Below are 22,648 nucleotides of genomic sequence, written 5' to 3' on the forward strand. Positions count from 1 at the left end.
CTCCCCCTGATTTGCCGATATCCACATCACAATGCATTGAAAAATTCCCAGGTACAACTAACTTTTGTTCTTCCAAAATGAGGAATTGGGGAGGGAAAGGAATGTTCAATTAGACAAAATTACAACTGTACCCTCATGGTTTCACATAGCAGTAAGCCTGTAAGCCTGCAACCAAGAGCAAGAGCCCGCATGAAAATCAGTCTCCACTCAAACCCTAATAAGTTGCGCAACTTCGCCTCCTGGCCCTGATGCTTCATCCGTATTCACAGTTCTACAACAACTTCCGAGATTTTTTTTCCCCACAATCATATCTTTTCTTTCCTTTCATGTGCGTGGGTTGAGAGCCTCAAAATCTGTCGTTGGTAAAGGTGCATCTAGAAAGTTCTACATTCTTATGATGCCTTGCTTTGTTTCTTGTGAAAATGGATCCTCCATAGTTATGCCACCAAAGCGAGTGTCGTATTTATGGCAGATGATTTTTATGCAAGTTCTCTGAACAGATTGGTGTTGCTGCTTGTTCAGATTTGTCACGCGAGGCATACCAAATAAGCTGTTCTTTTCTTTTCTTTTTAAAAAAAAAAAAGAATCCTTTCCTTACTCTGATATGAAGTTTTTGGGATATCGACCATGGTTACTATTCTAGTTTACATACATGTATCATTCTCTGAAAATATTTAAGGAAAAAAAAAAATACTGTTCTCTTTTTTCCCTTCTTCTGGTGCTAGTAGTCATCCTCTTCATCTCTTGACCTAAAGAATCTCCTCACAACCGCAGCAGCAGCACCAAGAACCAAAAACAGCACTATAGTATCAAACCCACCTCCAATGCCAACTGCTACACTTGGGCCTGGTGCGAAGAACGAAAATGGAGACCACCCCCACCCACCATAGAACGGCACGCCATAACCGTAGCCATAGCCACCGACCAAAGGAGGCGCCACAGGGGGATTCACATAGATGTTGGTCCTGCCAATGCAAGTTTTCTTTTTCAGAAACAAGATTATCCAGAAATAGGTCTGTAAACAGAATGCCTGATCTCATGCCCACATATGTAACTTAATAGGGAATTACTAGGAAGAAACAAGTATCATTCAGACATAATACATATAAGGCTATTGTTTTTTCCTCTTCTTCTAATATGGTCTTCAAATAATACTCCAAGGAGTAAATAAAATGAACTATAAGCCAAAATGGGATTAAATCATATATGGAAGAGTTTGGACCCAACTACGTAAGAAGGCCACATAAATTCATGCAATATCTGATGTGGAAAACAACATTTTCATGACTAAATAAGAATCTACGTGACCATATATGATCAAACTAGCATATTTCTCAGAAATTACTGGAATATAGAAAGACGGATCAATGAACTTTACTGTCCTGCATTAATAAGATTTATGTGTGTCGCGTTTGTGAATTCAATTACATTCTAATACCCAAAAGAGTTCACTATATTCCTACTTGGTTCCCAAACTCCAATTGCTTTAAAGCTAGAGAGATGTGAAGACGAAAACACGTAACACATCAGTTACTTTTGTACACAAACATTTCACACACCAGCTACTATTACGCTCAATCTACCCACGGCCATGAATCATGAACACACTGAACTGTGTATGATATATGTCAGAACATATTACGACACACATTGTGATATCATACATGGCACTTCAATTCTTACGATGTAGTGTCCCAAACTAGCATGACGGTACCCATGCCTTTGTAGATTTAATTAATTAAAAATTATAGCTTCAGTTCATTTGTGGACATGGTAGCATTACTCCCAGAAGCTAACTAATAAAATGTCAATGAACCGGGACAGTTAACAACTTCAGTCACGATACGAACAAAATGATCAAGTGAAGGCAAAGGTAAAAGGATGGGAGGCAAGCAGTCCAAGTATCAGAGAAGATCATTAACAGACAGATTTTACATTGGCGAAGCTATTCATCGAAACTTGTAAAGAATTTTTTTACCTGGAGTTGTTGTTGATTCTGGGTGAGGAACGAGGAGCCGAAGATCTGAAGGCCTTGCCACCAACTCTACCCCCACTCTTGGCAGCTGATGCATCATGAACTGACCCCAGTGTCAACACTCCAGCAGCCACTGCGACTAGTGCTAACTTGGCCAACTTATTCTCTTTCTTCCTAACCACATCAACCCCGTTAATTACTCAACATGTCAAAGCACACCAGCACTACTCTTATCTCTATATCGCCAATTTGCCACGTAATTTAACTCAAAATAATGATTTGATGAAATCTCAAGTGAAAAATGCTCATTTGTAGCTTCACTTACGACAAACGTTTCCCCAATAGGAAACATTGGCATGCTGAATAATCACAATCACGAGAAACAGCATTGAGTGTAAGATAGTTTAAACAACATAAAGAGCATTCGAAAATTTAGCAGCGTCATATTCTGGGGAAAAAATAAAAGCCCTTGAATCTAGAAGACGGTGAACCAATTGAATTGAAGGAATTCGATAGACACCTGGGGGAATCTTGTTCATCATGTTGAGAATAACTGCAAGAGATGAATTTATGGGAAGTAGGAGGTGGGGCGTAGGGTTTGTGGGGAAGGGGAATGAGGGCGTTGGTGAGGAAGCTTTGGCGAGACCACATATCAACGAGTTGCAGAGTCTCCGGTTTGCTCTGTTTCTTCGGTGAACGAGTTCAAAATGAGTGCGCCTTCCTGGGATTAAAGCTGAACTGCCAATCCATTTTCTGATCCTCAAGTCGCCACGTGGCGCCATAGAATTAGACGAATCGATATTTCGTGTTCCGTCCAAACGCGCGCGCACACAAACAGGGCAGGGATTTTTTTTTGCCCTTGACTCTGTTGAAGTGCTAGAGATCTCACAGATAAACAAGGTTTTATTATTTGATTAACTAAATTGAAGAAATTAGACATTTTTTGGCACGTGGTTAGAAAGACTAATGAATGTCTGAATTAATTAATTTGCTCTTAATGCTCATATCATTGGAAGCCATTCAGCTGCGCTTAACAAACCTCCGTTGCTATATATTTATCTGATTCTATTTATAAGTCACTTTCAACATGTTTCACATAGGCCGAGAAAATCTTAAAATTTATTAAATCTTATTTAAAATTCAATAACTTTCTGATTTTATCTTTATTGAACATACATTATATATTATCTAAACAAAGTCAACACAAAAATAAATGAAGGGTGAAATTGTATATCCATATAAAAAATTTCTCTTAATACCCTATAAATAGAACCAAAAAATATATTCTCTCTCTATCCTATAAATAGAACCAGATGAATATGTGTACTACTTTTAATTTTTAATATGAGACTCAGTTAATTAATTTAAAAAATTAAAAACCTAAATAAATTATTTAAGTATAATATATGTTATATGATTTCTTTATGATAGTTTTATGTATCATTATGGGTGTGTTTGGATTGACGTTGGGTAAAACTGACTTCTAGTCTAACTAACTTTTCTAACTGAAATTAGAATAAAAGTCAGTTAGCATAATGTGATTTATGTTTAGATAGGTGCTCATAAAAAGTCAGTTAAAAAAGTTAAAAGTTGTTTGGATGATTAATAAAAAAATAAGTTTAGATGTAAAATGACTGAAAAAGACATGAACTTTATTAAATATTAATGTTTTATATTATATGATATTAGTGTGATAATTGTTAAAAAATAATTAAAATTATAATTGTAAAATAAAAATATTTGTTGGTGAGAAAATTTTGAACATACATAGAATATAATTAAATACATATAATTAATTTGAGAAGATTAGGAAATTTAAATAAAATATTTTGAAATATTTATATTTATTTTTCTTCAAATTAATTTGCTTGACTTATAAACTAATATGTAGTCTAATAATACATATAAGTATTTTTAAGAAATCATGTAATATAAAATATAATTAAATAATTTATTTAGCTTTTTAAATTTCTTAAATTAATCTATTGAATTTTATATAAAAGCATTTTCTCTCTGGGGCAAAAAAGTAAAAACATTTTGTTATTCACTAATGTGGACCCCATCAATTGCGTTGCAGAAGGCAAAAGTCACTTTCTGGAGCGTTGGAAAAAAAGTCAATTCATAGTATAAGTTCATTTGCACAACATCAATCCAAACAACATGTTTACTTCAACAAAGCTTCAAACTGCCGTTTCACATGTTCCCAGGTACTTTTTCTCCTCCAAACGGTGATCCAAACGTACCCTATGTTGTGTATATTAATTTATCAGCCAGACAAATTAATTTAAAAAATGATAATTATAAATACTTTAAAAAAATTTACTTAATTTATTTAATCTTTTTAAATTAGTTAACTATGCCTTATATTAATGATTGAAGGTAGTGTAATTTTCTCCACGATCCAATATTTGTATCGATATAATCTCTATTTTCTACTCTTCTAATCTTAAATATAAGACTCAAGACTCAGTGTTAACAAAGGTAAATATATGTTCTTACAACTGTTTTTTCCTTCCTTGTAACGTTCTTGGCTTCTTGCAGTCTCTTTGCTTCTACTAATTTTGAAAACATTTTCCTTTTAACTTAGCAGCAGCAGCAGCAGCTAGATGTGAGTTTAATTTGGTGCATCATGAACTTCATAAATTATAAATAGTATGATTTGGTATTTAGAAGGATAAAGCAGCCCTATCACCTAGTGCTAAGTAATATTGTCCTACTAAAAAGTTAAACTGTTCGATGCATATGAAAAATAAGATTAATTTATTGGGTGCATTTTTACCCTATATTAAAATTTGAAAAATAAAAATTATGGTTGGTTTTTTATTTTTCAATAATAAAATCAGATATTTATGTACAAAATTAACAAAAACAAAACTTTGTGGGCTAGCAAGGCAAGTTGTTTCTTTAGCACAGACCCAACCTCTCCGTGTATGTCTCATGTCGCCCAATTCGTCTTGTATGATACTTTTGTATTTCCTTTTCTACACCACAACCAAAATTACCTCACAGTAAATTACTGAATTATAGAAATATGAGTTGTTAGTTAAATTATTGACATATATTACCCTTTATAAGTGAATTAAAGTAAAAATTTTTTGCTAAGCACAAATATTATCCTGTTGGAGACAATTCTATTTGAAGTATTGCTAGACACTAAATATGGGCACATCATTCAATGAAAATTCGAACCTTAGTTTGTCATGCTATGAGGGACTAGCCACTTCTACTAAACCCAACTCTTGTTAGTAAATAAATATATTTTCTTTTGGAACCCTATCAACAATTGATGAGAATATATTCTCACATAAACTTTGATGATTGTTTTGACATTATCTTAGCTTGTAATATATGAGTATCATCTAAAAACTTAAAATAAGAGCCTTAATTATGTACCCCAAATGCTAGACACATGCAAGGTGATACCACCTCTAAATTAACAACAACAACTAAAACAAATGTTAATAATAACAATAAAAAAAAACTATACAATGTAAATGTACATATCATCCGAAAATCCCACCCTGTGGAAAGTTTTAAAATGTGTTCTTTTCACATCATGTTATGTTCTCGCGTGTATATATAATTACGCACATACATCTATTGCTCATTAAAAATTTAAATGAAGAACAAAAACCTGTTCATATCAATGGATCTCTGCGACAAATTTAAAGAAAGATCCTTCGTTACACTTAGCTTTGATTCAATGAAAAAAACTAGAGTCATAGTTTAGAGGGGGAAATTAAACAAAGCTATATAAATTTTTGGCGTTGTGAACAAAATATAACGTAATATAATTAACCTGATAAAGTAAAAAATATGGTTCTGTGAAATAATAACTACTATAGCAGAAGCAGAAAGAAGAAATTAAAATGAATGAGACTGGGCCAGACACTGCAGAATATTGACCTGCATTTGCAGACACCTGACATAACTCTTCAACTCTGCAAGCATTTCTTGGTCATTGCATATCTCTTCTCCTCCTGGGACCAATCTTCTTAGCCTCCTCATCGCCTCCTTCTCCTCACCGCCGCCACCATCTTCTCCGTCGTGGTCTGCAGCCGCTGCCGTCCTCAGATTCTGATCACACTCCTTCACCATGGCGGCTTTCTTGGTTGTGGTTGATGCTGATGAGGAAGAAGAAGAAGAAGACAGTACTCCATTATTGAGGACGACGTTTTGTTGCTGGAGACTGAGTTTTAGGGCGTGGCTCCATGCAGAACCCTGAGCTGACAAAACCAGAGCCATGTCCACTTCGTACTTCACAGCCTTTTTTACTGTATCACTCTCAGTGCTTTCCTTCATCTTCGTCAAGGCTGGAAGAAGATAGCTCACGTACTTCCTCGCAAACGCGGCTTCGGCTATTCTGTTTGGTTCCACAGAGTAAACCCGTCTGCGTTTAACTGCCAAAGCCTCCATTAAACACAAGAAGAAGACGAAGAAGGAGGAGGAGGCGGAGGCGGAGGAAGAGGAGGGGAAATTAAAAATGGTGTTGAAGGAATAATATGTGGGAGATGTGAGCGAGGAGAGGATGGAGATATGGGTGCAAAACAAAGCTTTGAGTGCAGACTGCCGGTTGAATCACACAAGACACAGTGGTGGATATATAATAGAGTATTATATAGACATATATATACACTCATGAAGCCTGCTTATTTATAATGGCTCATTACTTAAGTCTATTTTTGGATGAAAGAGAATAAACAAAAGTAATAAATATTTCTGTGAACCTAATTAAATGACAACAATATGTACCTCAAAAAGCAAAATGTGTACGTTTAGTTGAAGATTGTCCTAATGTAGCTTGAATTATTCAACTTAATTAGTTGTTAATCACCTTAGGAAAGACAGTTAAGAACCAAATTAAGAAAGCATTAATTATTGTCACTGCTAATCCAACAATGTACAAGTACAATTTGAATATTCATGGAGAGTATGCTGATATAGGAATAGTCTCACAAAAAGAATTATCTTTGCAACATGTATGAATATACCTGGAGGCCAACCGAGGCAGCAAATTATTAGAGAGAGGGGGGGGGGATAAGGAGTTAGCTAGGAAGCTAGCTAGATTATTGAATAATGAACATGTTTGCAGACACACGCACGGACAACACGCACAAAAATTAAAGAAGGTGACGAGGCTAGCTAGCTAGGAAGGTATAGAAGTGAATCTATGGGTGGGGGGGGGTACGTAATGAGGAGGAGGAGGAGGAGGAAGAAGATGATGATGGGGAAAATGAAAGGTTATTGGAAGGGAGGGGTGGCGTAAGAGAGGGCACATGGGCTCGCATGTGGGTTGCCCCTCTTGCATGTGCCACTACCCTCCAAGAAACGCACACCCTTAGCCCCACCATTAATACCTTTCACATGTTCTCCTTTCATCTCTGCATGTGTCTCTCTGTGTCCCTGTTTCTGTTTGTGTCACCTCTTAATTTGTTCTTCTTCCTCTTTTTATTATCTGTGGCACTGCTCTTTTGCTTTTCACCTAATTCATTTCAAATCAACCAGCTCATCATCCTCTTCCTGTACATATACTCCTCTGGTTCCCTTTGCAGGATAGCAATAGTAATTCTCTTCTCACTAATACAAGTCATCTCATTAAACCCAGGATCATTACTATTGTCGCCTTTAGTTTTTTAATATTTGATCTCATTTTGATTTTAGTATCCAAAATGTAAAACCAATTAATAGTTTTGATTCCCAAAATTCGAGCTCATTTTAATTTGATTAAAAAATTTTGTTCTTAAAATAGTGTTTTTGGTCCCTAAAACCCTTGTTCAGGGAACAAATTCTGGGGCCAAGTCGCCAAGAGTATTTTTTTTGGGTGTCCTAATTTCAAATTTTAAAAACTAAAATAAAAATGAGATCACCTTTCAAAGATTAAAGACAGTATTAACCCATAAATCTATTATAATACTTCCGATCCTATTTATAAAATCTTGTTTAGAATCTACAATTGAGTTATTATAAATAGGACCAAAGGTAGTATTAATGCACATTCTTTTTTCTAATTTATTGTGATTGTGATTTTATTAAAAAGTGTATATATATATTAAATAAGAATAAATTAAAATTTATTAAAATTTAAATCAAAATCATTAATAACATTTATTTTTTTTAAAATTATAGTAAAACGTGTTGAAATTTTCTTATAAATATGATTATTAGGAGAATATATTTAGGTTGGCTAGGGTTTTATGGTGATCACATTTCGAGGGAACACTAGCAACCACGCATTTCTATGACACACACACATGCACAATTATTATTATTGGCCTCGCAGTTGCACGCTTCCATAAATTCCACCGATCTTGACAGTTGACACACTGAAGACACACACATGCATGCTTACTCCAGGCAAAACACCCCCCCCCCCCCAAAAAAAAAAAAAAAACCAGACAGGCCCTGCGCAGTGCGTACCCAGAGTCAGGCGGACGATTAGAGAAAAATAATGATGATAAATGTTGGCAGTCGTGAAACCAAAGTCAAAATCTTTCTTCCATTCTCAAAAAGCTACCAAATCACTTTTATTCAAAATTTTATATGTCTGTTCCACATTTGTTTTTTTGCCCTCAATTCTAAATTGCTTATATTACTTGTAGTCTTAATTATAAGAGTTAGTTAACTAATTTTAAAAGATTAAGAAAAGAAGTTAAGTTAGTTATTTGTAATAAATAGGTATTGCCTTTTCTAAAATATCCTTACTAAACAAGTGTATTGGTTAGAACTATCATTGTTAAAAGGACTACCTTGAAAAAAGAATACATAAATATAAGAGATAAAGTGGATTAGAGCCTTATATTACAGACCAAAATAAAAGTCAAACAAGATTTTATAATAAGGATCGGAGGTAGTATTATATAAACATGTGTTTTAACTTTTAAGTATAGACAAGATGTGGGTGATTGTTGATCAAAATTTATTGTAAGCCTCACTGTTTACAAATTATAGACATTATAGTTCATTCATTAGACTTCATATCCACTATACGAAAAAATGTGTATAATTTACTTTAAACCATTTTTCCAGTTTATTTATTGTTATTGTTAATGTTGGTTTACTTTATTGTTTAACAGAATTTGTTTGAATAACCAGTAAGTATTGATTCTAGTGATGAAAGAGAAAGAGACCTTGGTCACTTATGTGTGAGATGTCAAATTCAAATTTGTGTGAATACGAAAAATGTCCCCTCTTATTGTATATTTGCACTCTAACTTAGACTTTAATTTAATTCTGCGTGAGAGCAACAATAACAAACCTGGATCTGAAATAAGTTGCTTTTCCTCCTCCTTTTATTTTCTAACACTTATAGTATGTAGATAAATGAATTGATGATTTTAAAAAAATTATTCATAAAAGGCAATTTTTTTGTTTGTCCCATTTCAAAATAAACAAAAAAACTAAATCAGGGTCCGCAATTTTCTTTTTCCCCAAACGGAACGAATATAAAACAGTGAATATTCTCCATACAGAACACAATAAAAAAATATGATAAAATTAATTAATATAGGATAAAATGAAATAAAACTGCATACTAGGAATAACAGAGAATTTCTCGTAAGAAACTCTTGAGGCTGCTAAAGCTTACAAAAGAACGAAGTTGCTGAATAAGAATATTAAGCTCAAAAGGCGAAATGCTTTAATTTTAAAGCAGTAGGGACGTGTTGTGTCTTCAAAGAGCGAAGCAAAGATAATTAAATGCCAAACCAACTTTTAAATTTGAGTGGGACAACCATGCATGTGCTCAATCTCAGAACTCGCATCATCATTATTTTGGTCTAAAATTTATTTTAGTTCTCATTCTGCTACACTTATTAATTCTTTATTACCATAGTTCATGCTATTTTACCTCACAAATCAGTTAATCATTACAATTCCATAGTACTATATATAAGAATTTTTTTAATATAATTTATAAGACATATTTAAAGGATATCTGAAATTTTAACCATTCCAATTAATTCCATGTTATATCGTAAAATTGATTATCTCTCACATGCCGCTTTTCTTACTCATTAATCTTTCTTTATCTCTGTAAATAAAAGTATATTTAGAAAATAACTTTTTGATCTAATTAATTCAGTGTATTCTATATATAGGACTGAAAGAGTTTTAGACAATTACATAGCATTTACTTTTGAGTAAAAATAGTGTATTTTAATAAACCCACCCAAACATTGCTTCTCATAAGATATTTTTGATGAGTAACCATCCTATTGTGGGGTCCTCTTGCCATTTTTTTTGGGGCCTGAATCTCTTGCCATATCAATGTTAAAGGGAATTTCGGTTTCTTTTTCTTTTAAAAAAGAATTAGGAATCACCCATTGTTAGATTTTTTTCAGCAATGCTAACCCGAGCTTTACATATAAGAGTTTGTTGAGATTAAATTTAGTTTTAAATATAATATTTTAATTTACTTTATTTTTTAATATATAATTTTTTTAAAGTATTTCTATCAATTTTATATGTTAATTAAATGGTTTTCACTAACTTGTTTGTTGTAAGGGGAGGAAAAATTTTAATAAGCTCGATTTAAAAAATTATAAAAAATGGTATTATAAACTTTTGATAAAGAGAAGATATAAAATAAAAAAGTAAGCAAAATTAGTTAAAAGTTTTTAACCTACTTCTTTAAATTTTTTAAATTGAGTTCATTAAAGTTTTTTCTCCCATTTCCTTTCCCTCCATTTTCTTCATAACAAACAAACCCCTGAAAGATAATTTCAATACACATAATTAATAAAAATAATTTTAAATAATCAACACATATTTATTATAAATAACTAACTTAACTAATTTTTTAATTTTTTTAAATTACTTATATAGTTTTTATATTAAGTAGTTTGTCTATTTGGTGATTTAGCTCGTCCTCCGCTAAGCCAAATATCCTTGGGTACTCTATGGCATGGGAATTATAATTTTCGCCACCATATATCTATGATTCATGGGCGTAATATTATTATAATCCAAGGTAGGGAGGGAATAGTCAATCTTAGAAAATGGTGAGGTGCATACTAAAATAATAAAATGTATTATTTGATAATTATTTCAACAACAAATTAAAGATGCATATTAAATTTTTATATTGTTATTGATTAAATGTATAAAATATTGATAAGTCACATTATCTATGGACTCATATTCATTGTTGCTACACTTGATTTTTCCTCCTTATATTATTATTTTTACAAAGTAAGCATACCTCATGTAATAATACATATATAGCGTAAACTGACAAGTGCCAGTTAAAGTGAAGACAAGTCTTGAAAATTGGTTTCTCTACTATTCTTTATTTTACACCATACCTGTTTTTAAATTGTTCGTATTAAATTTAAATAGCTCAAATATAATAATAATTATTTTCAGTATTTATTTTATATCCAAAGCATGAGAAATATAATATGAAAATAACTATCAAAATAATAATAAAAGCTGACATATGAATATAAAAAAAATATTAAATTTAGCTAGATGATTCATATTGACTTAATAAACAAAAAAGTACAAAAGTAAAATCGATTTAGTAGATCAAGCCATCCCTATTTGTTGCATGATGAATGAAGTATTGCATGTGGAATCTGAAGAATGAATAAAATTTACTTTTTTCTTCAAGAACACGCAATGAGCATTATATATTTACCAAGTTTTAAAACTCATTCTGTCCATTGATTATACTACCTCCGGTTTTAATTATAAGAGCTAATTGACTAATTTGAGAATATTAAGAAAATAATTTAAATTAGTTATTTATATTAAATAGGTTTTGTCTTTCCTAAAATATCCTTGCTAGTCAAGTGTATTGTCTAGAACTACTATTATTAGAAGGACTATCTTAAAAAAAATGTATAAATATGAAAGATAAAATAGATTGAGGTCTTATATTTAGGATCAAACTAAAAATCAAATAAGGTCTTATATTTCGGAGGTAGTAGTTCAAGGAGAGGACCAGGCCTGACTCGTTGTCCATACAATTGCACGTGTAACTTCAAAACTGATTTTAATACTTCAACTATATATTCCAATATTCCATTTATGTTTTTATTTATTTTAAAAGAAGGCGAATAGGAAGAAATAAAATAAAATTAAAAAAACAGAGAGAAGAAGACATTGTTGGATTTTTAGGGACAGTTGAGTCAAGTGGGGATTGGTTTGGCTTTTGTCCCATACCCTTAACTCCATCGATATATACATACTCACAAACATATATAGAACTTTTAGCAACTCTTGAGTACTTCTGTACATGGTATAGAGTTTGAGGAATCAATGATACTGTTTATGATTTGTAAATAATATAATTGCTCAAGTTTTTATATTATATATGAGGATAAGTTGATGCACGGAAAAGAAAATGGTAAAAAATTGTTTAGAGCGGCTCAAATATATTACAAAAAAACGTTGTTGGAGGTGATAGTTAGGGGACTAAATCAAACAAGAATATGGAGCCATTTGAAAAAGAGATAGATAGATGAATACCCGAGAGAAAGGGAAGACACCAAGGAAAAAAAAAACCGGATCGGACCGGTCGGCTCAATCGGAAAACCGGTGAACCGGTTGTTGGTCCGGTCTGGTTTGATAAAAAAAAACTTGTGCCTTATTGAACCAGTACTAAATCGGTTCAAACAGGGAAAACTGGTAAGAACCGGGCAACCCAGTGGTTGGATGGGTTGCCCGGTTTTGGCACTTTTTTTTTTTTAAACCTCCAACCCAGAAAACGACGTCGTTTAACATGAAAAATTAAAAAAAAAAACCAGGTGCCCAAGTCGAAATCGAGGTTCAACTCCCACTGCCCCCAAGCTTTAGTTTTGCTGTGCCTTTTCGCCATTTTTCTCTCCTCCCCAAATCGAAAATCCCTAGCTGAATCCACTCTCATTGTGTCGGATTTTTCTTTGTCGTCAAAGGTTGCAGATCTTCTCATAACGTCATCCAAGACTCCAAGTCAAACCGTCGAAGCAGCAGGCCATCGTGGTTGCCTCCCGTCGTCGCTTCTTCTTCACGGTGGCAGAATCATTATCGCAGCTCGGAGGTTCTTCCTTCTACTTCTACTTCTACTTGTTTTCAGCTTCTGTGCTCTTGTTGTCTTGTTCATTGCTTTCATTCAGTTAGATGTGCTTTGCTTTTTCCTTCATTGGTCATGCTTTGTGCGATTGCTGATTGTTACGATTTTGAAGAGTGAGGTTGAGATATGGTGTATAGCACTATAGCTTCAGAGTCATTTTTCTTCTTCACAGTGCCGATTGTTCCAATTTGCTATTTTCTTTTTCTCCAATATCAGAGCCATTTTTTGTTTTTCGCCCGTCTAACTGTCTGAGGCTGAATGAAAGTATAAACACTAAAATAGGTAGCTGAATTTGTCAATTTAATTATGCTCTTGTTCCATTGTGTGAGACTGACTGATATATGAAATATGAATTTCATATTTGAGGTTGAGCCGTTGAGGAATATTGGAATAGTCAAATCGTTTGCTAAATTAGGATTGTTTTATTCTAATAATAGGAATGTATTTATATATCTTGAATTAAATTGTATTATTTTAATATGACCGGTCCGACCTCCGGTCCGACTAGCAACCCTTGACCCATTGCCTAGACCGGTTTAGTTACTGGTCCGATTTTTTGTTCCTTGGAAGACACAATAAAGTTATTAAATGAGACTTTCTAACTAATAATATATTCAAATATTTAATTGTTAATAAAATATAATGACATCATGTGATTCATATAACATATTGAGGGTAAAGAATTATAGCTCAATCCCTATCTGAAAGCGAAATGAAAGGCCTTGGTTGTTCCACGTCTTCCTCTATCATTATTTTCATCACCCACAATATTATCAAATAGTATAATCTGAAAAAATATGACTAAAAAGTATCCTCACACAACTTCACACTCATTATGTCACCTTTTTCATTTTTAAAGATATGTTCAACAAACAAACAACAAGCCTTATCCCACTAGGTGGGGTCGGCTACATGAATCACACGACGCCATCGTGCTCTGTCAACAACCCAATCATTTTTAAAGATATGTAAATTCTTAAAAAAAATTATAGTGAAAATAAATGTTTCTAGCTTCAAATATGTTAAGCGTGTATTTGGAATGCTGTTTGCAACTCCAAACATGCATGGGACTGTATACAATTAGTGTTGGTGGCTTATTTTTAAAATGATGCTTGTTTCGATTAACTTTTTTTCAAATGAGCTTTTGGAACAAAAGTCAGTTACAAATAAAACTCAAAATTTGAGCTTTTTCCATTGAAAACAAGGAGAGAGAAAACAACAAGAATGAGAAGAAAGATAAAGATATTTAAGTGGGTCCTATTTTGACTTAATAACTTATTTTTTTTCTAAGGAGAAAAAATTATCTAATAAAATTTAATTATTTTAATTTATTATTTTCTTAAATTTATCAAATTGTATACATATAATATACTACTTTTGTTCTTTAATATAAGACCCCAATAAACTAATTTGAAGAGATTAAGAAAGCTAAATAAAATATCATATTAATATCATGTAATATAGAACGCTACTATTTAATAAAGTTTATATCCTTTTTAGTTATTTTGCATCTAAATTTATTTTTTTTATTAATCATCCAAACAAGTTTCAGTTTTTTCAACTGACTTTTTATAAACATAAATCACATTACACTAACTAATTTTTACTTTAATTTAAAGTTTACAAAAATCAATTGGACCAAAAATCAGTTTTGCCACTACTAATCTAATTCCACCCTTACATGAGCCAACTGTATTTGCTTTATTTCTGTAGTGTTCTTTGTTGAAAGCAAAAGATTATTTGGTTGGTTTTGAATCAGTGCCTTGAAAACCAAAAAGACCATTTTTTTTAACTTTGAGTTGATATCCATTAATGTGATCAAAACCATGAAAAATATCCTCAAAAATATTAACGTACTGGCTATGAGCCAAGTACTTCTTATACTTTCATTTTTTAAGAAGGAAAAAAACTGGGTGAGGCATGCTTGGACGGTAAAAGGAATAGCCATTAGCTCTTGAAAGGCTCCAAACAAGGTAATCTCTGACGTTTTTGTAAGTTTTGATTAAGATATGAAGCTTATGAAGCTCTATGAACTTTACTCTACCGCAAATACCAACAAAATGGCTTCAATATTGCGCATAGGCAAGCATATAAAGGAGAATTTAATTAGAGAGAACTTTCGAACACAGTGATGCTCAAGTAATTTCCATAAACTTTTATTCTCCCACGTCAAAAAAAAATCCTAACATCAAGTTCTTCATCATCATCTTCGATATGATTGCGAAGAAGACACAGGACTTGGGAAGAGAAGGCAAAACGAAGGCATATGCGGAAACAAGAAACAAAAAAGGGAAGGAAAAAAAAAAAGGTAAACAGATTAGGAGAGCTATTACACAGAGACGTTCTCTCCCTACTATGAAGTAGGTAGGCCTTGTCCTTGTACTTCGTTTCAGGTTTGCCTTTGAACCTCTGGCCGTTTTGCTATCTGCATATAAATCTTATCAAGCTGTTTTCTTACACAGTGTAGTGCTGCTGGATTGTGTCAATGTCCAGCCCTTTCAGCTTCACCACTGATTCAACATGACCCTTGAGCGTGTGAAGCTCGCGAAGCCTGAAATCACAAGAACAAAGCCAATTATAATCAACCTCGTACAGTGTTTTTTTTGGGTTCATGTTGTGGCAGTAAACTATGATTTGATTAAAATCTCATAATACTATTCATATTTATGTTGTGGGGTTGGTTTACCTTGCAACTTCAGCTCTTCTCTTGGCCTGCTCAGCAATCTCAGAGAGCTCTCTGTAGTTGTTCTTATCATTGAAGATGCTAGAAGTTTCTGGAGGTTGAAGTCCATGGAGGGTTCTCTGAGCAAGTGCCCATTGAGCCTCTCTCTCCTCTTTTCCATAGTCTTTCTTGGTGGTGAAGGCAGTCTGTGATGCATTTCAGAAAAAAATTAGTCAAATCTGGCCACCAAAATTGCATTTAAGGATGACAGAAAGTAAAATTTACGTACCTTGTTTTCTAGTAGGTTGTTCCATGCCTTGCCACTTAGGATGTAACGGATAGCGAATTTTAAGAAGTCAAGTGGAACATAGAAGACAATACTGTAGAGCCAGACCACTCCCGCCCAACCCCACCCAATTCCTTTGATCCTTGCAAATCCCCAGTTGGCATATACTGCTATGAAAGTAGCAATCTGCAAGTTCATTGAGTTCAAAATTTACTCCAACCTTCTTCTCTGATCATATCCGTACAGAAACATGCAAGTTTATATTAACTTCATATCCTTACCAGCTGAGCAATAATGAAGGCACTCATTAAAAGCAATCCAGGGCGTTCAACATAGGACCAACTACGAGAACGGGTCACAAATATAAGAGCCTGGCTCACTATACTGACTTGTAGGTACAAAGCAGACATCATTTCATGTTCACTGTCATTCAGAGGTCTAACTTTGAATTTGTCCTGGGATGATAAATTACATGTGTTGTTAAGAATTTGAGTCAAAAGAACTATAAATTTAGGAACCGGTAGAGTAATATGAACATCTTTTTTCTTACGTGGAAGAAGTCAGTTTCTTTCATTGCCCAGAAAAATATGACAGTCATCAGAGCCAGGTAACCTCCAAGCACAACCCCAGTGGCAAAAATTTCTTTCAGTTTCCAACTGTCAGGCAAGGGAGATGGCTTCACTCTGTCTTTTGAAATTGTCATGATTGTTCCTGATAGAAGAATCACACAGTTGATATATTAGATATCCATTTTCAATCAAGAAAGGGATAAGGTACACAATGTGAAGAAGCCTATATATTTCAAAGGCATATTTGTTCAGGATTTTACCGTCATTTAGAATGGCAATAATCAAAACCATGAAAGGAGAGAAGTCAAATTTCCATATCAATGCAATGAACAGGAAGCCAAACTGCATTAAGAAACAAAAACCATGGAAACTGATGAGTATCCGTTCCTTATCATAAAGAATTATGCTTAACTATAGTCTTTATTGTAGCTTTTGCTTACCACTATACGTATAGTGATGGAGACTGCATAGATCTGCAATACAAGTAATATAATGTGTGAGGATAGTGCTGATTTTACAAGATAGAGAGAGAGGAAGAAAGGGACAAGAGAAACTAACAGTGTAGTTTTTCATTCTTTGAAAAATAGCTCTGCTAGTCAAGACTGCACTAATGATGACACTCAACCCAGGTTCAGTCAAGACAATATCAGAAGCACCTCTTGCAGCATCGGTTGCATCAGCTACTGCAATACCGATATCTGCCTTCTTCAAAGCAGGAGCATCATTGACACCATCACCAGTCATTCCACAAATGTGCTTCCTCTCTTGCAATTTCCTCACGATTTCATATTTGTGCTCTGTGAAGAACAGCAATAGATAACATAAAGGTCAGGACTAGCACAATTGTTTTGAGTGAAAGCAGAAACAAAATCGTTAAAGAGAATGAACCTGGAAATACTCCAGCAAATCCATCTGCCTTCTCAATCAACTCTTCCACAGGAAGTGATGCAATATTTGCATCTTTATCTTGACCAAGCAAGGAAGCAGATGGGTACATGTTTGTTCCCATGCCAAGTCTCCTTCCTGTCTCTTTTGCTATGGCTAGTTGATCACCTGGAGGTCAAAAAGCAATACAAGATATCAGATTGAGAATTGAGAAAGCATGGAAATAAATGCACATCCTGCATTACAGAAGATACACACCAGTTATCATCTTGACATTTACTCCGAGGTTAAGAGCTCTTCGAATGGTTTCAGCACTGTCATGCCTAGGAGGGTCAAACAGTGACAACACCCCGACAAACTGCCATGGAGCACCAGGGCTTTCTTTCGTTCTCTCAGGAACTTCCTGCACAAGTGACACAAGCGAACCAATAAGGCATTTGTTTTGTAGAGTGAAATAAATATACCAAGACAAACTCTCAACTTGATTTCATGAAAACTAATAAGAACCTGTCTTGCAACAGCAAGTGAACGAAGGCCTCTTTCTGCAAACTTGTCAATAATAGCATGGACCTTCTTCTTAGCGTCTTCCCTTAGGTTGCACAGGTTCATGATCTGTTGAGCAAAACAAAACATTAATGATATCAATTACTTAACCATAATTCTTCTCAAACCACAAACTGAACCATCAGGTTACCTGCTCTGGTGCACCTTTGCTTGCCCGGTGCCAACTTCCATCAGCTTCAATGTAAGTCAAAGCAGTTCTCTTGTCAACAGGATTGAATGGGAAAAAATGCACCTCTCTGATCCCAGCCCTTGCCTGCACATTACTCAGACATGTTAAATACAATCATTCACACAAACATGTATGGTTCTTACATCAGCTGAAGAGAAGTAATATACCTCTTTCGGGTCAGCAAGCGTTCCGACAATGGCAGCATCAATGGCGTCCTGGTTTTCGATTCTAGAGGCCCTTGCAGCAAGAAGCATCACATGTTCCTTGTCCACACCCTTTACAAAGACCTCAATTAAGTTCTTATCAACACTAAGTTTGTTAAGGGTGAGTGTCCCGGTCTTGTCACTGCAAAGAACATCCATACCAGCCATCTCTTCAATGGCAGTCATACGCTTGGTGATGGCACCTTGCTGAGAGAGCCTATGAGAACCAATGGCCATGGTCACAGACAACACAGTAGGCATAGCAATTGGGATTCCTCCAATCAGGAGGACCAAGAGGTTTTCAACTCCATCTCTGTACTTTCTGTGTTGGATAGGATACATGACTATGATCTCAGTCAACATTCCAACAGCAATGGAGCAAATGCAGAAGTTCCCTATTGCTGTGAGAACCTTCTGGAAATGCCCAACTTGGTTGGTGCTGTCCACAAGATGAGCCGCCTTCCCAAAGAATGTGTGGACACCAGTAGCAATAACGACAGCTTCAATTTCACCTTGTTTGCAAGTTGATCCAGAGAAGACTTCATCTCCAGGGTTCTTGGTCACAGGAAGAGACTCTCCTGTCAGAGCAGATTGATCAATCTTCAACGGGTCACCCTCAAGAAGGCGAGCATCAGCAGGAATAATGTCACCAAGTTTAACACTTATGATGTCTCCAGGAACCAGAATTGAAGCTTCTTCCTCAGTCCATTTCCCATCTCTAAGAACCTGTCAAAAGTAACTTTAATTAATCTCATGCAATTCCTCAAATAATTCAATACATTATACATGCTTGTCCCAACTAAAAAGTTAACACTTCAGTTTCCTTGTCAGGAAATTGAACTAAAAAGTCTTCTTCCTGCTACTTCTTCACAACATTTCATATCATTCTCTACAAAAATGTTATTCTCATGGAAACTTTGAGTCACACTAGACCAACATAGGGATGATATAAAAATACTTTTATTACCTTTGTCTTAGGAGCAAGGCTAGCCATAAGAGCTGCAGCAGCATTCCCAGCATTGTTTTCTTCAATGAAACTGATAGTGGAGTTGATCAGCAACAAACATACAATACCCACAAAGTCCTCCCAATCTGGGGGCCTTCCGTCACCATTTGCCAGGGCAATCGCCATAATTGCAGCAGCTTCCATAACCCATGACAGAGGATTCCACATAAACCCGAGAAACTTGAGGAATTTGCTTTCCTGCAACAGTTTTTTTTTTTTTTTTTAAACAGGAGTTAGCATCATAAATCAGTGGCATATGTAAAAATTCTGTTTTGGAGAAGTAATTAGCCATTGATCGGACCTTCTTCTCTTCGAGTTTGTTGGGTCCAAATATCTGAAGCCGGTTGGCTCCTTCCTCGGAGGATAAACCTTCTCTGGTACATTTCAATTGCTCAAACACTTCGTCTATGGGAATACGTTCCTATAAACAAGTAACATTAGAAACATAGGATTATTTCTAGTCCCCTTTCAAGACTTCCATTTGCATCTTCCTCCCCAAGAGAGAGCGTCGCAAAGACAGTGACACAAACACAAAACATCAGAGTGAAGGAAACATGTGACATGATACAGCACATATGTTTCTGATACTTGATATAACATGGTATATGATGCGATTCTCTTTCTGATATAGATTGCATTTTTCGGTTCTAACAGACAGTATCATTCAAGAACTTGTAATATAAAGGAAGCCACTGATCACAGAATCAGACATAATACAGAGTATGGGAAATGATAATACTAAGAGTGCATCTGGGTCTGCTCTAATGAGCATAAAAATATGGTACGACCAATAACTTATTTTGAGTAACTTTACACAGTAATAATTAAATAAATATAATATAAAAAAATTTTGTTTAATGAAGCACAAAAATTATTTTTTTTGGAGGAATTGCCAAAATCTAGATTTGATTTCTAAATTTTGTTGTCGTGTTTACAACAAAATTTCCACTTCCAGCCCAAATCAGTCTTTTCCTTTCTGACGGCGGGATTATCTCGTATGCTTACATAATATATTTCCCTTTTCTTCTAAGAAAAAAAACTCTACTTTAGATTAACGGCATGCGTGTATTGGGCAACGGCCATAAAAGGACGAGCCAGCCAATCACGAGCCGTTGACTATCGGGCCACGCAGTATGGGGTGGGACATAGCCACTCTCTCTCCATGTGATTGGAGCGTGTAATTCACGCGCAACAACCGATCACGGTTTGGATAATAGCCGTTTGGTTAAATTTATAATCTTCACGGCACGGAATGACGAAAATGTTAGGTTGGCCTGGCCCTGGGGCGGGTCTCCAAGAAAACAGGCAGAGATCTGAGGGCAAAACGGACAAGTAAAACGGTGGACCCTGTGGTGTCAGGCAGAGTCAGGACCGTTGAACGTGAGGGTTCCCATAAAAGGACGGTTCATCAGGTGGCTCTTTCCAGGAATGAAAAAGCCAGCGTACTACGGCTTAAGTACTTCAAATTTCGTTCTCCAACAGGTAATAAAGTTAATTAGAAGAATCCAAAGTTAAAATCTCATCCTCAACGACTTGGGGAAAGAAAAATTAAGCGACTAGAACTCTTTTTGGTTGAACTCTCTCTCTCTCTCTCTCTCTCTCTGTGTTTTTTAACCTTGCAGGGAATTAACAGAAACGAACATGTTTGGTGGCAGGAAAATGATGGGTCAGGATTGTGAGTTGTGGAACATGTGTAGCTGTCTTTGTCCAGGCATGTTTAGCTGATTTTCATGTGACTGGGTTCCTTATTTTTGTCCACAAAGAAAATAATGTGAGAGATCCATGGAAGAATTTATTCAGAAAAAAGAAAGCAAGAATTTTTCCGAGACAGAGCATGGCTTTGCTTGCAGAAACAGACCATGAGAAGAACAGAGACGCAGTTGAAACTAACTGAACGTGTCGATCGATATGATTAAAAAGAGAAGTGAAGTGAAAATACCAAGCAACGAAGGCAACCAAGGAGGGTTATTGAAGAGATCACGAAAGCAGAGAAGAGATAGTAGAAAGCAGCAAAGAGTGTAGAAGAGAAAAGAAGGAAGGAAGAGGCATACCAGATCAACGGCCTCGTTCTTGATCTCGTCAAGGCTGATTGCCTTGTCTCCCCCCATGAGTGATCAAACAGAGTAAACACCAGTAAGAAGATGAAGATGAATGAATATTTATGAACTGAAAAGAGAGGGGATATATATATATAGTAGGAAGGTGGAAGCAGTGAAGAAGCAGGGGAGGTGGGTTGGGAAGAAGAATAAGGAAGTAGGAAGGTGGAAGAAGCAAGACGTGGTTGGAAATGTGCCATGGGTTATATAGTAGGTACTTGGATTGTTTAAAAAATGCTTTTAAAAAGTACTACCTCCTGTCCTTAATATAAGATCCTGTTTAATTTTTATTTTGGTCCTAAATATAAGACCCCAATTCACTTTATCTTTTATATTTATACATTTTTTTAAAGCAACCCTTCTAATAATAATAGTTCTAGTTAATACATTTGATTAGTAACGATATTTTAGGAAAGACAACACCTATTTAGGACAATAACTAACTCAACTTACTTCCTTAATCTTCTCAAATTAGTCAACTGACTCTTATAATTAAGATCGAAGGTAGTATTTTCTTTTTAAATCGATACAAACCTTTTTATATATTTACTTCATACTAATATACTGTAAAAATATTTTTAAAATCATGGTTTTGTTTCATTTAAACGTCTAAACATCTCAGTTCAGAATGATGCTTCTTATATTAGACTTTCCTCTCTCTCTCTCTCTCTCACTCATCACCTCTCCCTTGTCGCTACTTTCCTACTTGCCACCCATTTGACCTCTTTTTTTAATTAATTTCTCAATTCTACCCCATCTTTTTTTCCAATCCAATATCTCTAATTTAAAATTATTTATTTCAAGCTATATTATCCCCCCATTTTAAATGCATATGATTTTACTGGAGAATAGTTTTTGATTCTAATATAAATTTTAATTTATTTTATCTTGAAAATCTTTCATTTTCTCTCAATTAATTTAATAAAGTGACATATAATATAATATAATATAATTTTATATTATACAGGAGTATTTTAAAAGGACATGTCATTTGCTAAAATTAAATAACTTATTAGTCTTTTTAAATGTATTTAAATTAATTAAATAACTCTTGAGAGAGGAGTAATCTTGTATCCATTAGATTTAAATTTGATCCTACGGTTGATTGCTAGTGTTGTGAACTCTATTTTATTTTGTCGGAATAGTGTTTGAGATGAGCTAATGATTTTCTATAAATTTT

The 22,648-nt window shown here is 34.6% G+C and overlaps 3 protein-coding genes across 3 annotated transcripts; all 3 read right to left on the reverse strand.

The window, feature by feature from the left end:
- Window positions 1-576: 576 nt before the first annotated feature.
- On the reverse strand, window positions 577-2,680 carry LOC114748885 (uncharacterized). Its single transcript, XM_028937354.1, has 3 exons — window positions 2,496-2,680; window positions 1,979-2,149; window positions 577-965 (listed from the first exon to the last, which is right to left on the reverse strand). Exons 1-3 carry the CDS (start codon window positions 2,624-2,626, stop codon window positions 722-724), a joined length of 546 nt encoding a protein of 181 aa, XP_028793187.1. The 5' UTR covers window positions 2,627-2,680; the 3' UTR covers window positions 577-721.
- A 2,932-nt stretch (window positions 2,681-5,612) lies between these two features.
- Window positions 5,613-6,402, reverse strand: LOC114748889 (transcription factor bHLH146-like). Its single transcript, XM_028937358.1, has one exon. It carries the CDS (start codon window positions 6,389-6,391, stop codon window positions 5,840-5,842), a length of 552 nt encoding a protein of 183 aa, XP_028793191.1. The 5' UTR covers window positions 6,392-6,402; the 3' UTR covers window positions 5,613-5,839.
- Window positions 6,403-15,093: 8,691 nt separating this feature from the next.
- Window positions 15,094-21,634, reverse strand: LOC114748886 (plasma membrane ATPase 4-like). The gene is made up of 16 exons (XM_028937355.1): window positions 21,424-21,634; window positions 19,674-19,793; window positions 19,334-19,570; window positions 18,331-19,092; window positions 18,125-18,247; window positions 17,938-18,042; window positions 17,689-17,833; window positions 17,434-17,598; window positions 17,104-17,342; window positions 16,986-17,018; window positions 16,806-16,887; window positions 16,527-16,687; window positions 16,258-16,431; window positions 15,980-16,162; window positions 15,715-15,896; window positions 15,094-15,579 (listed from the first exon to the last, which is right to left on the reverse strand). The coding sequence occupies exons 1-16, from the start codon at window positions 21,478-21,480 to the stop codon at window positions 15,483-15,485; spliced, it is 2,865 nt and encodes a 954-aa protein (XP_028793188.1). The 5' UTR covers window positions 21,481-21,634; the 3' UTR covers window positions 15,094-15,482.
- Window positions 21,635-22,648: the final 1,014 nt, after the last annotated feature.

Source organism: Neltuma alba, unplaced genomic scaffold (genome assembly GCF_004799145.2).
Source record: "Neltuma alba isolate B1F8T4 unplaced genomic scaffold, ASM479914v2 tig00005853_pilon, whole genome shotgun sequence".
NCBI classification, from domain to species: Eukaryota; Viridiplantae; Streptophyta; class Magnoliopsida; order Fabales; family Fabaceae; genus Neltuma; species Neltuma alba.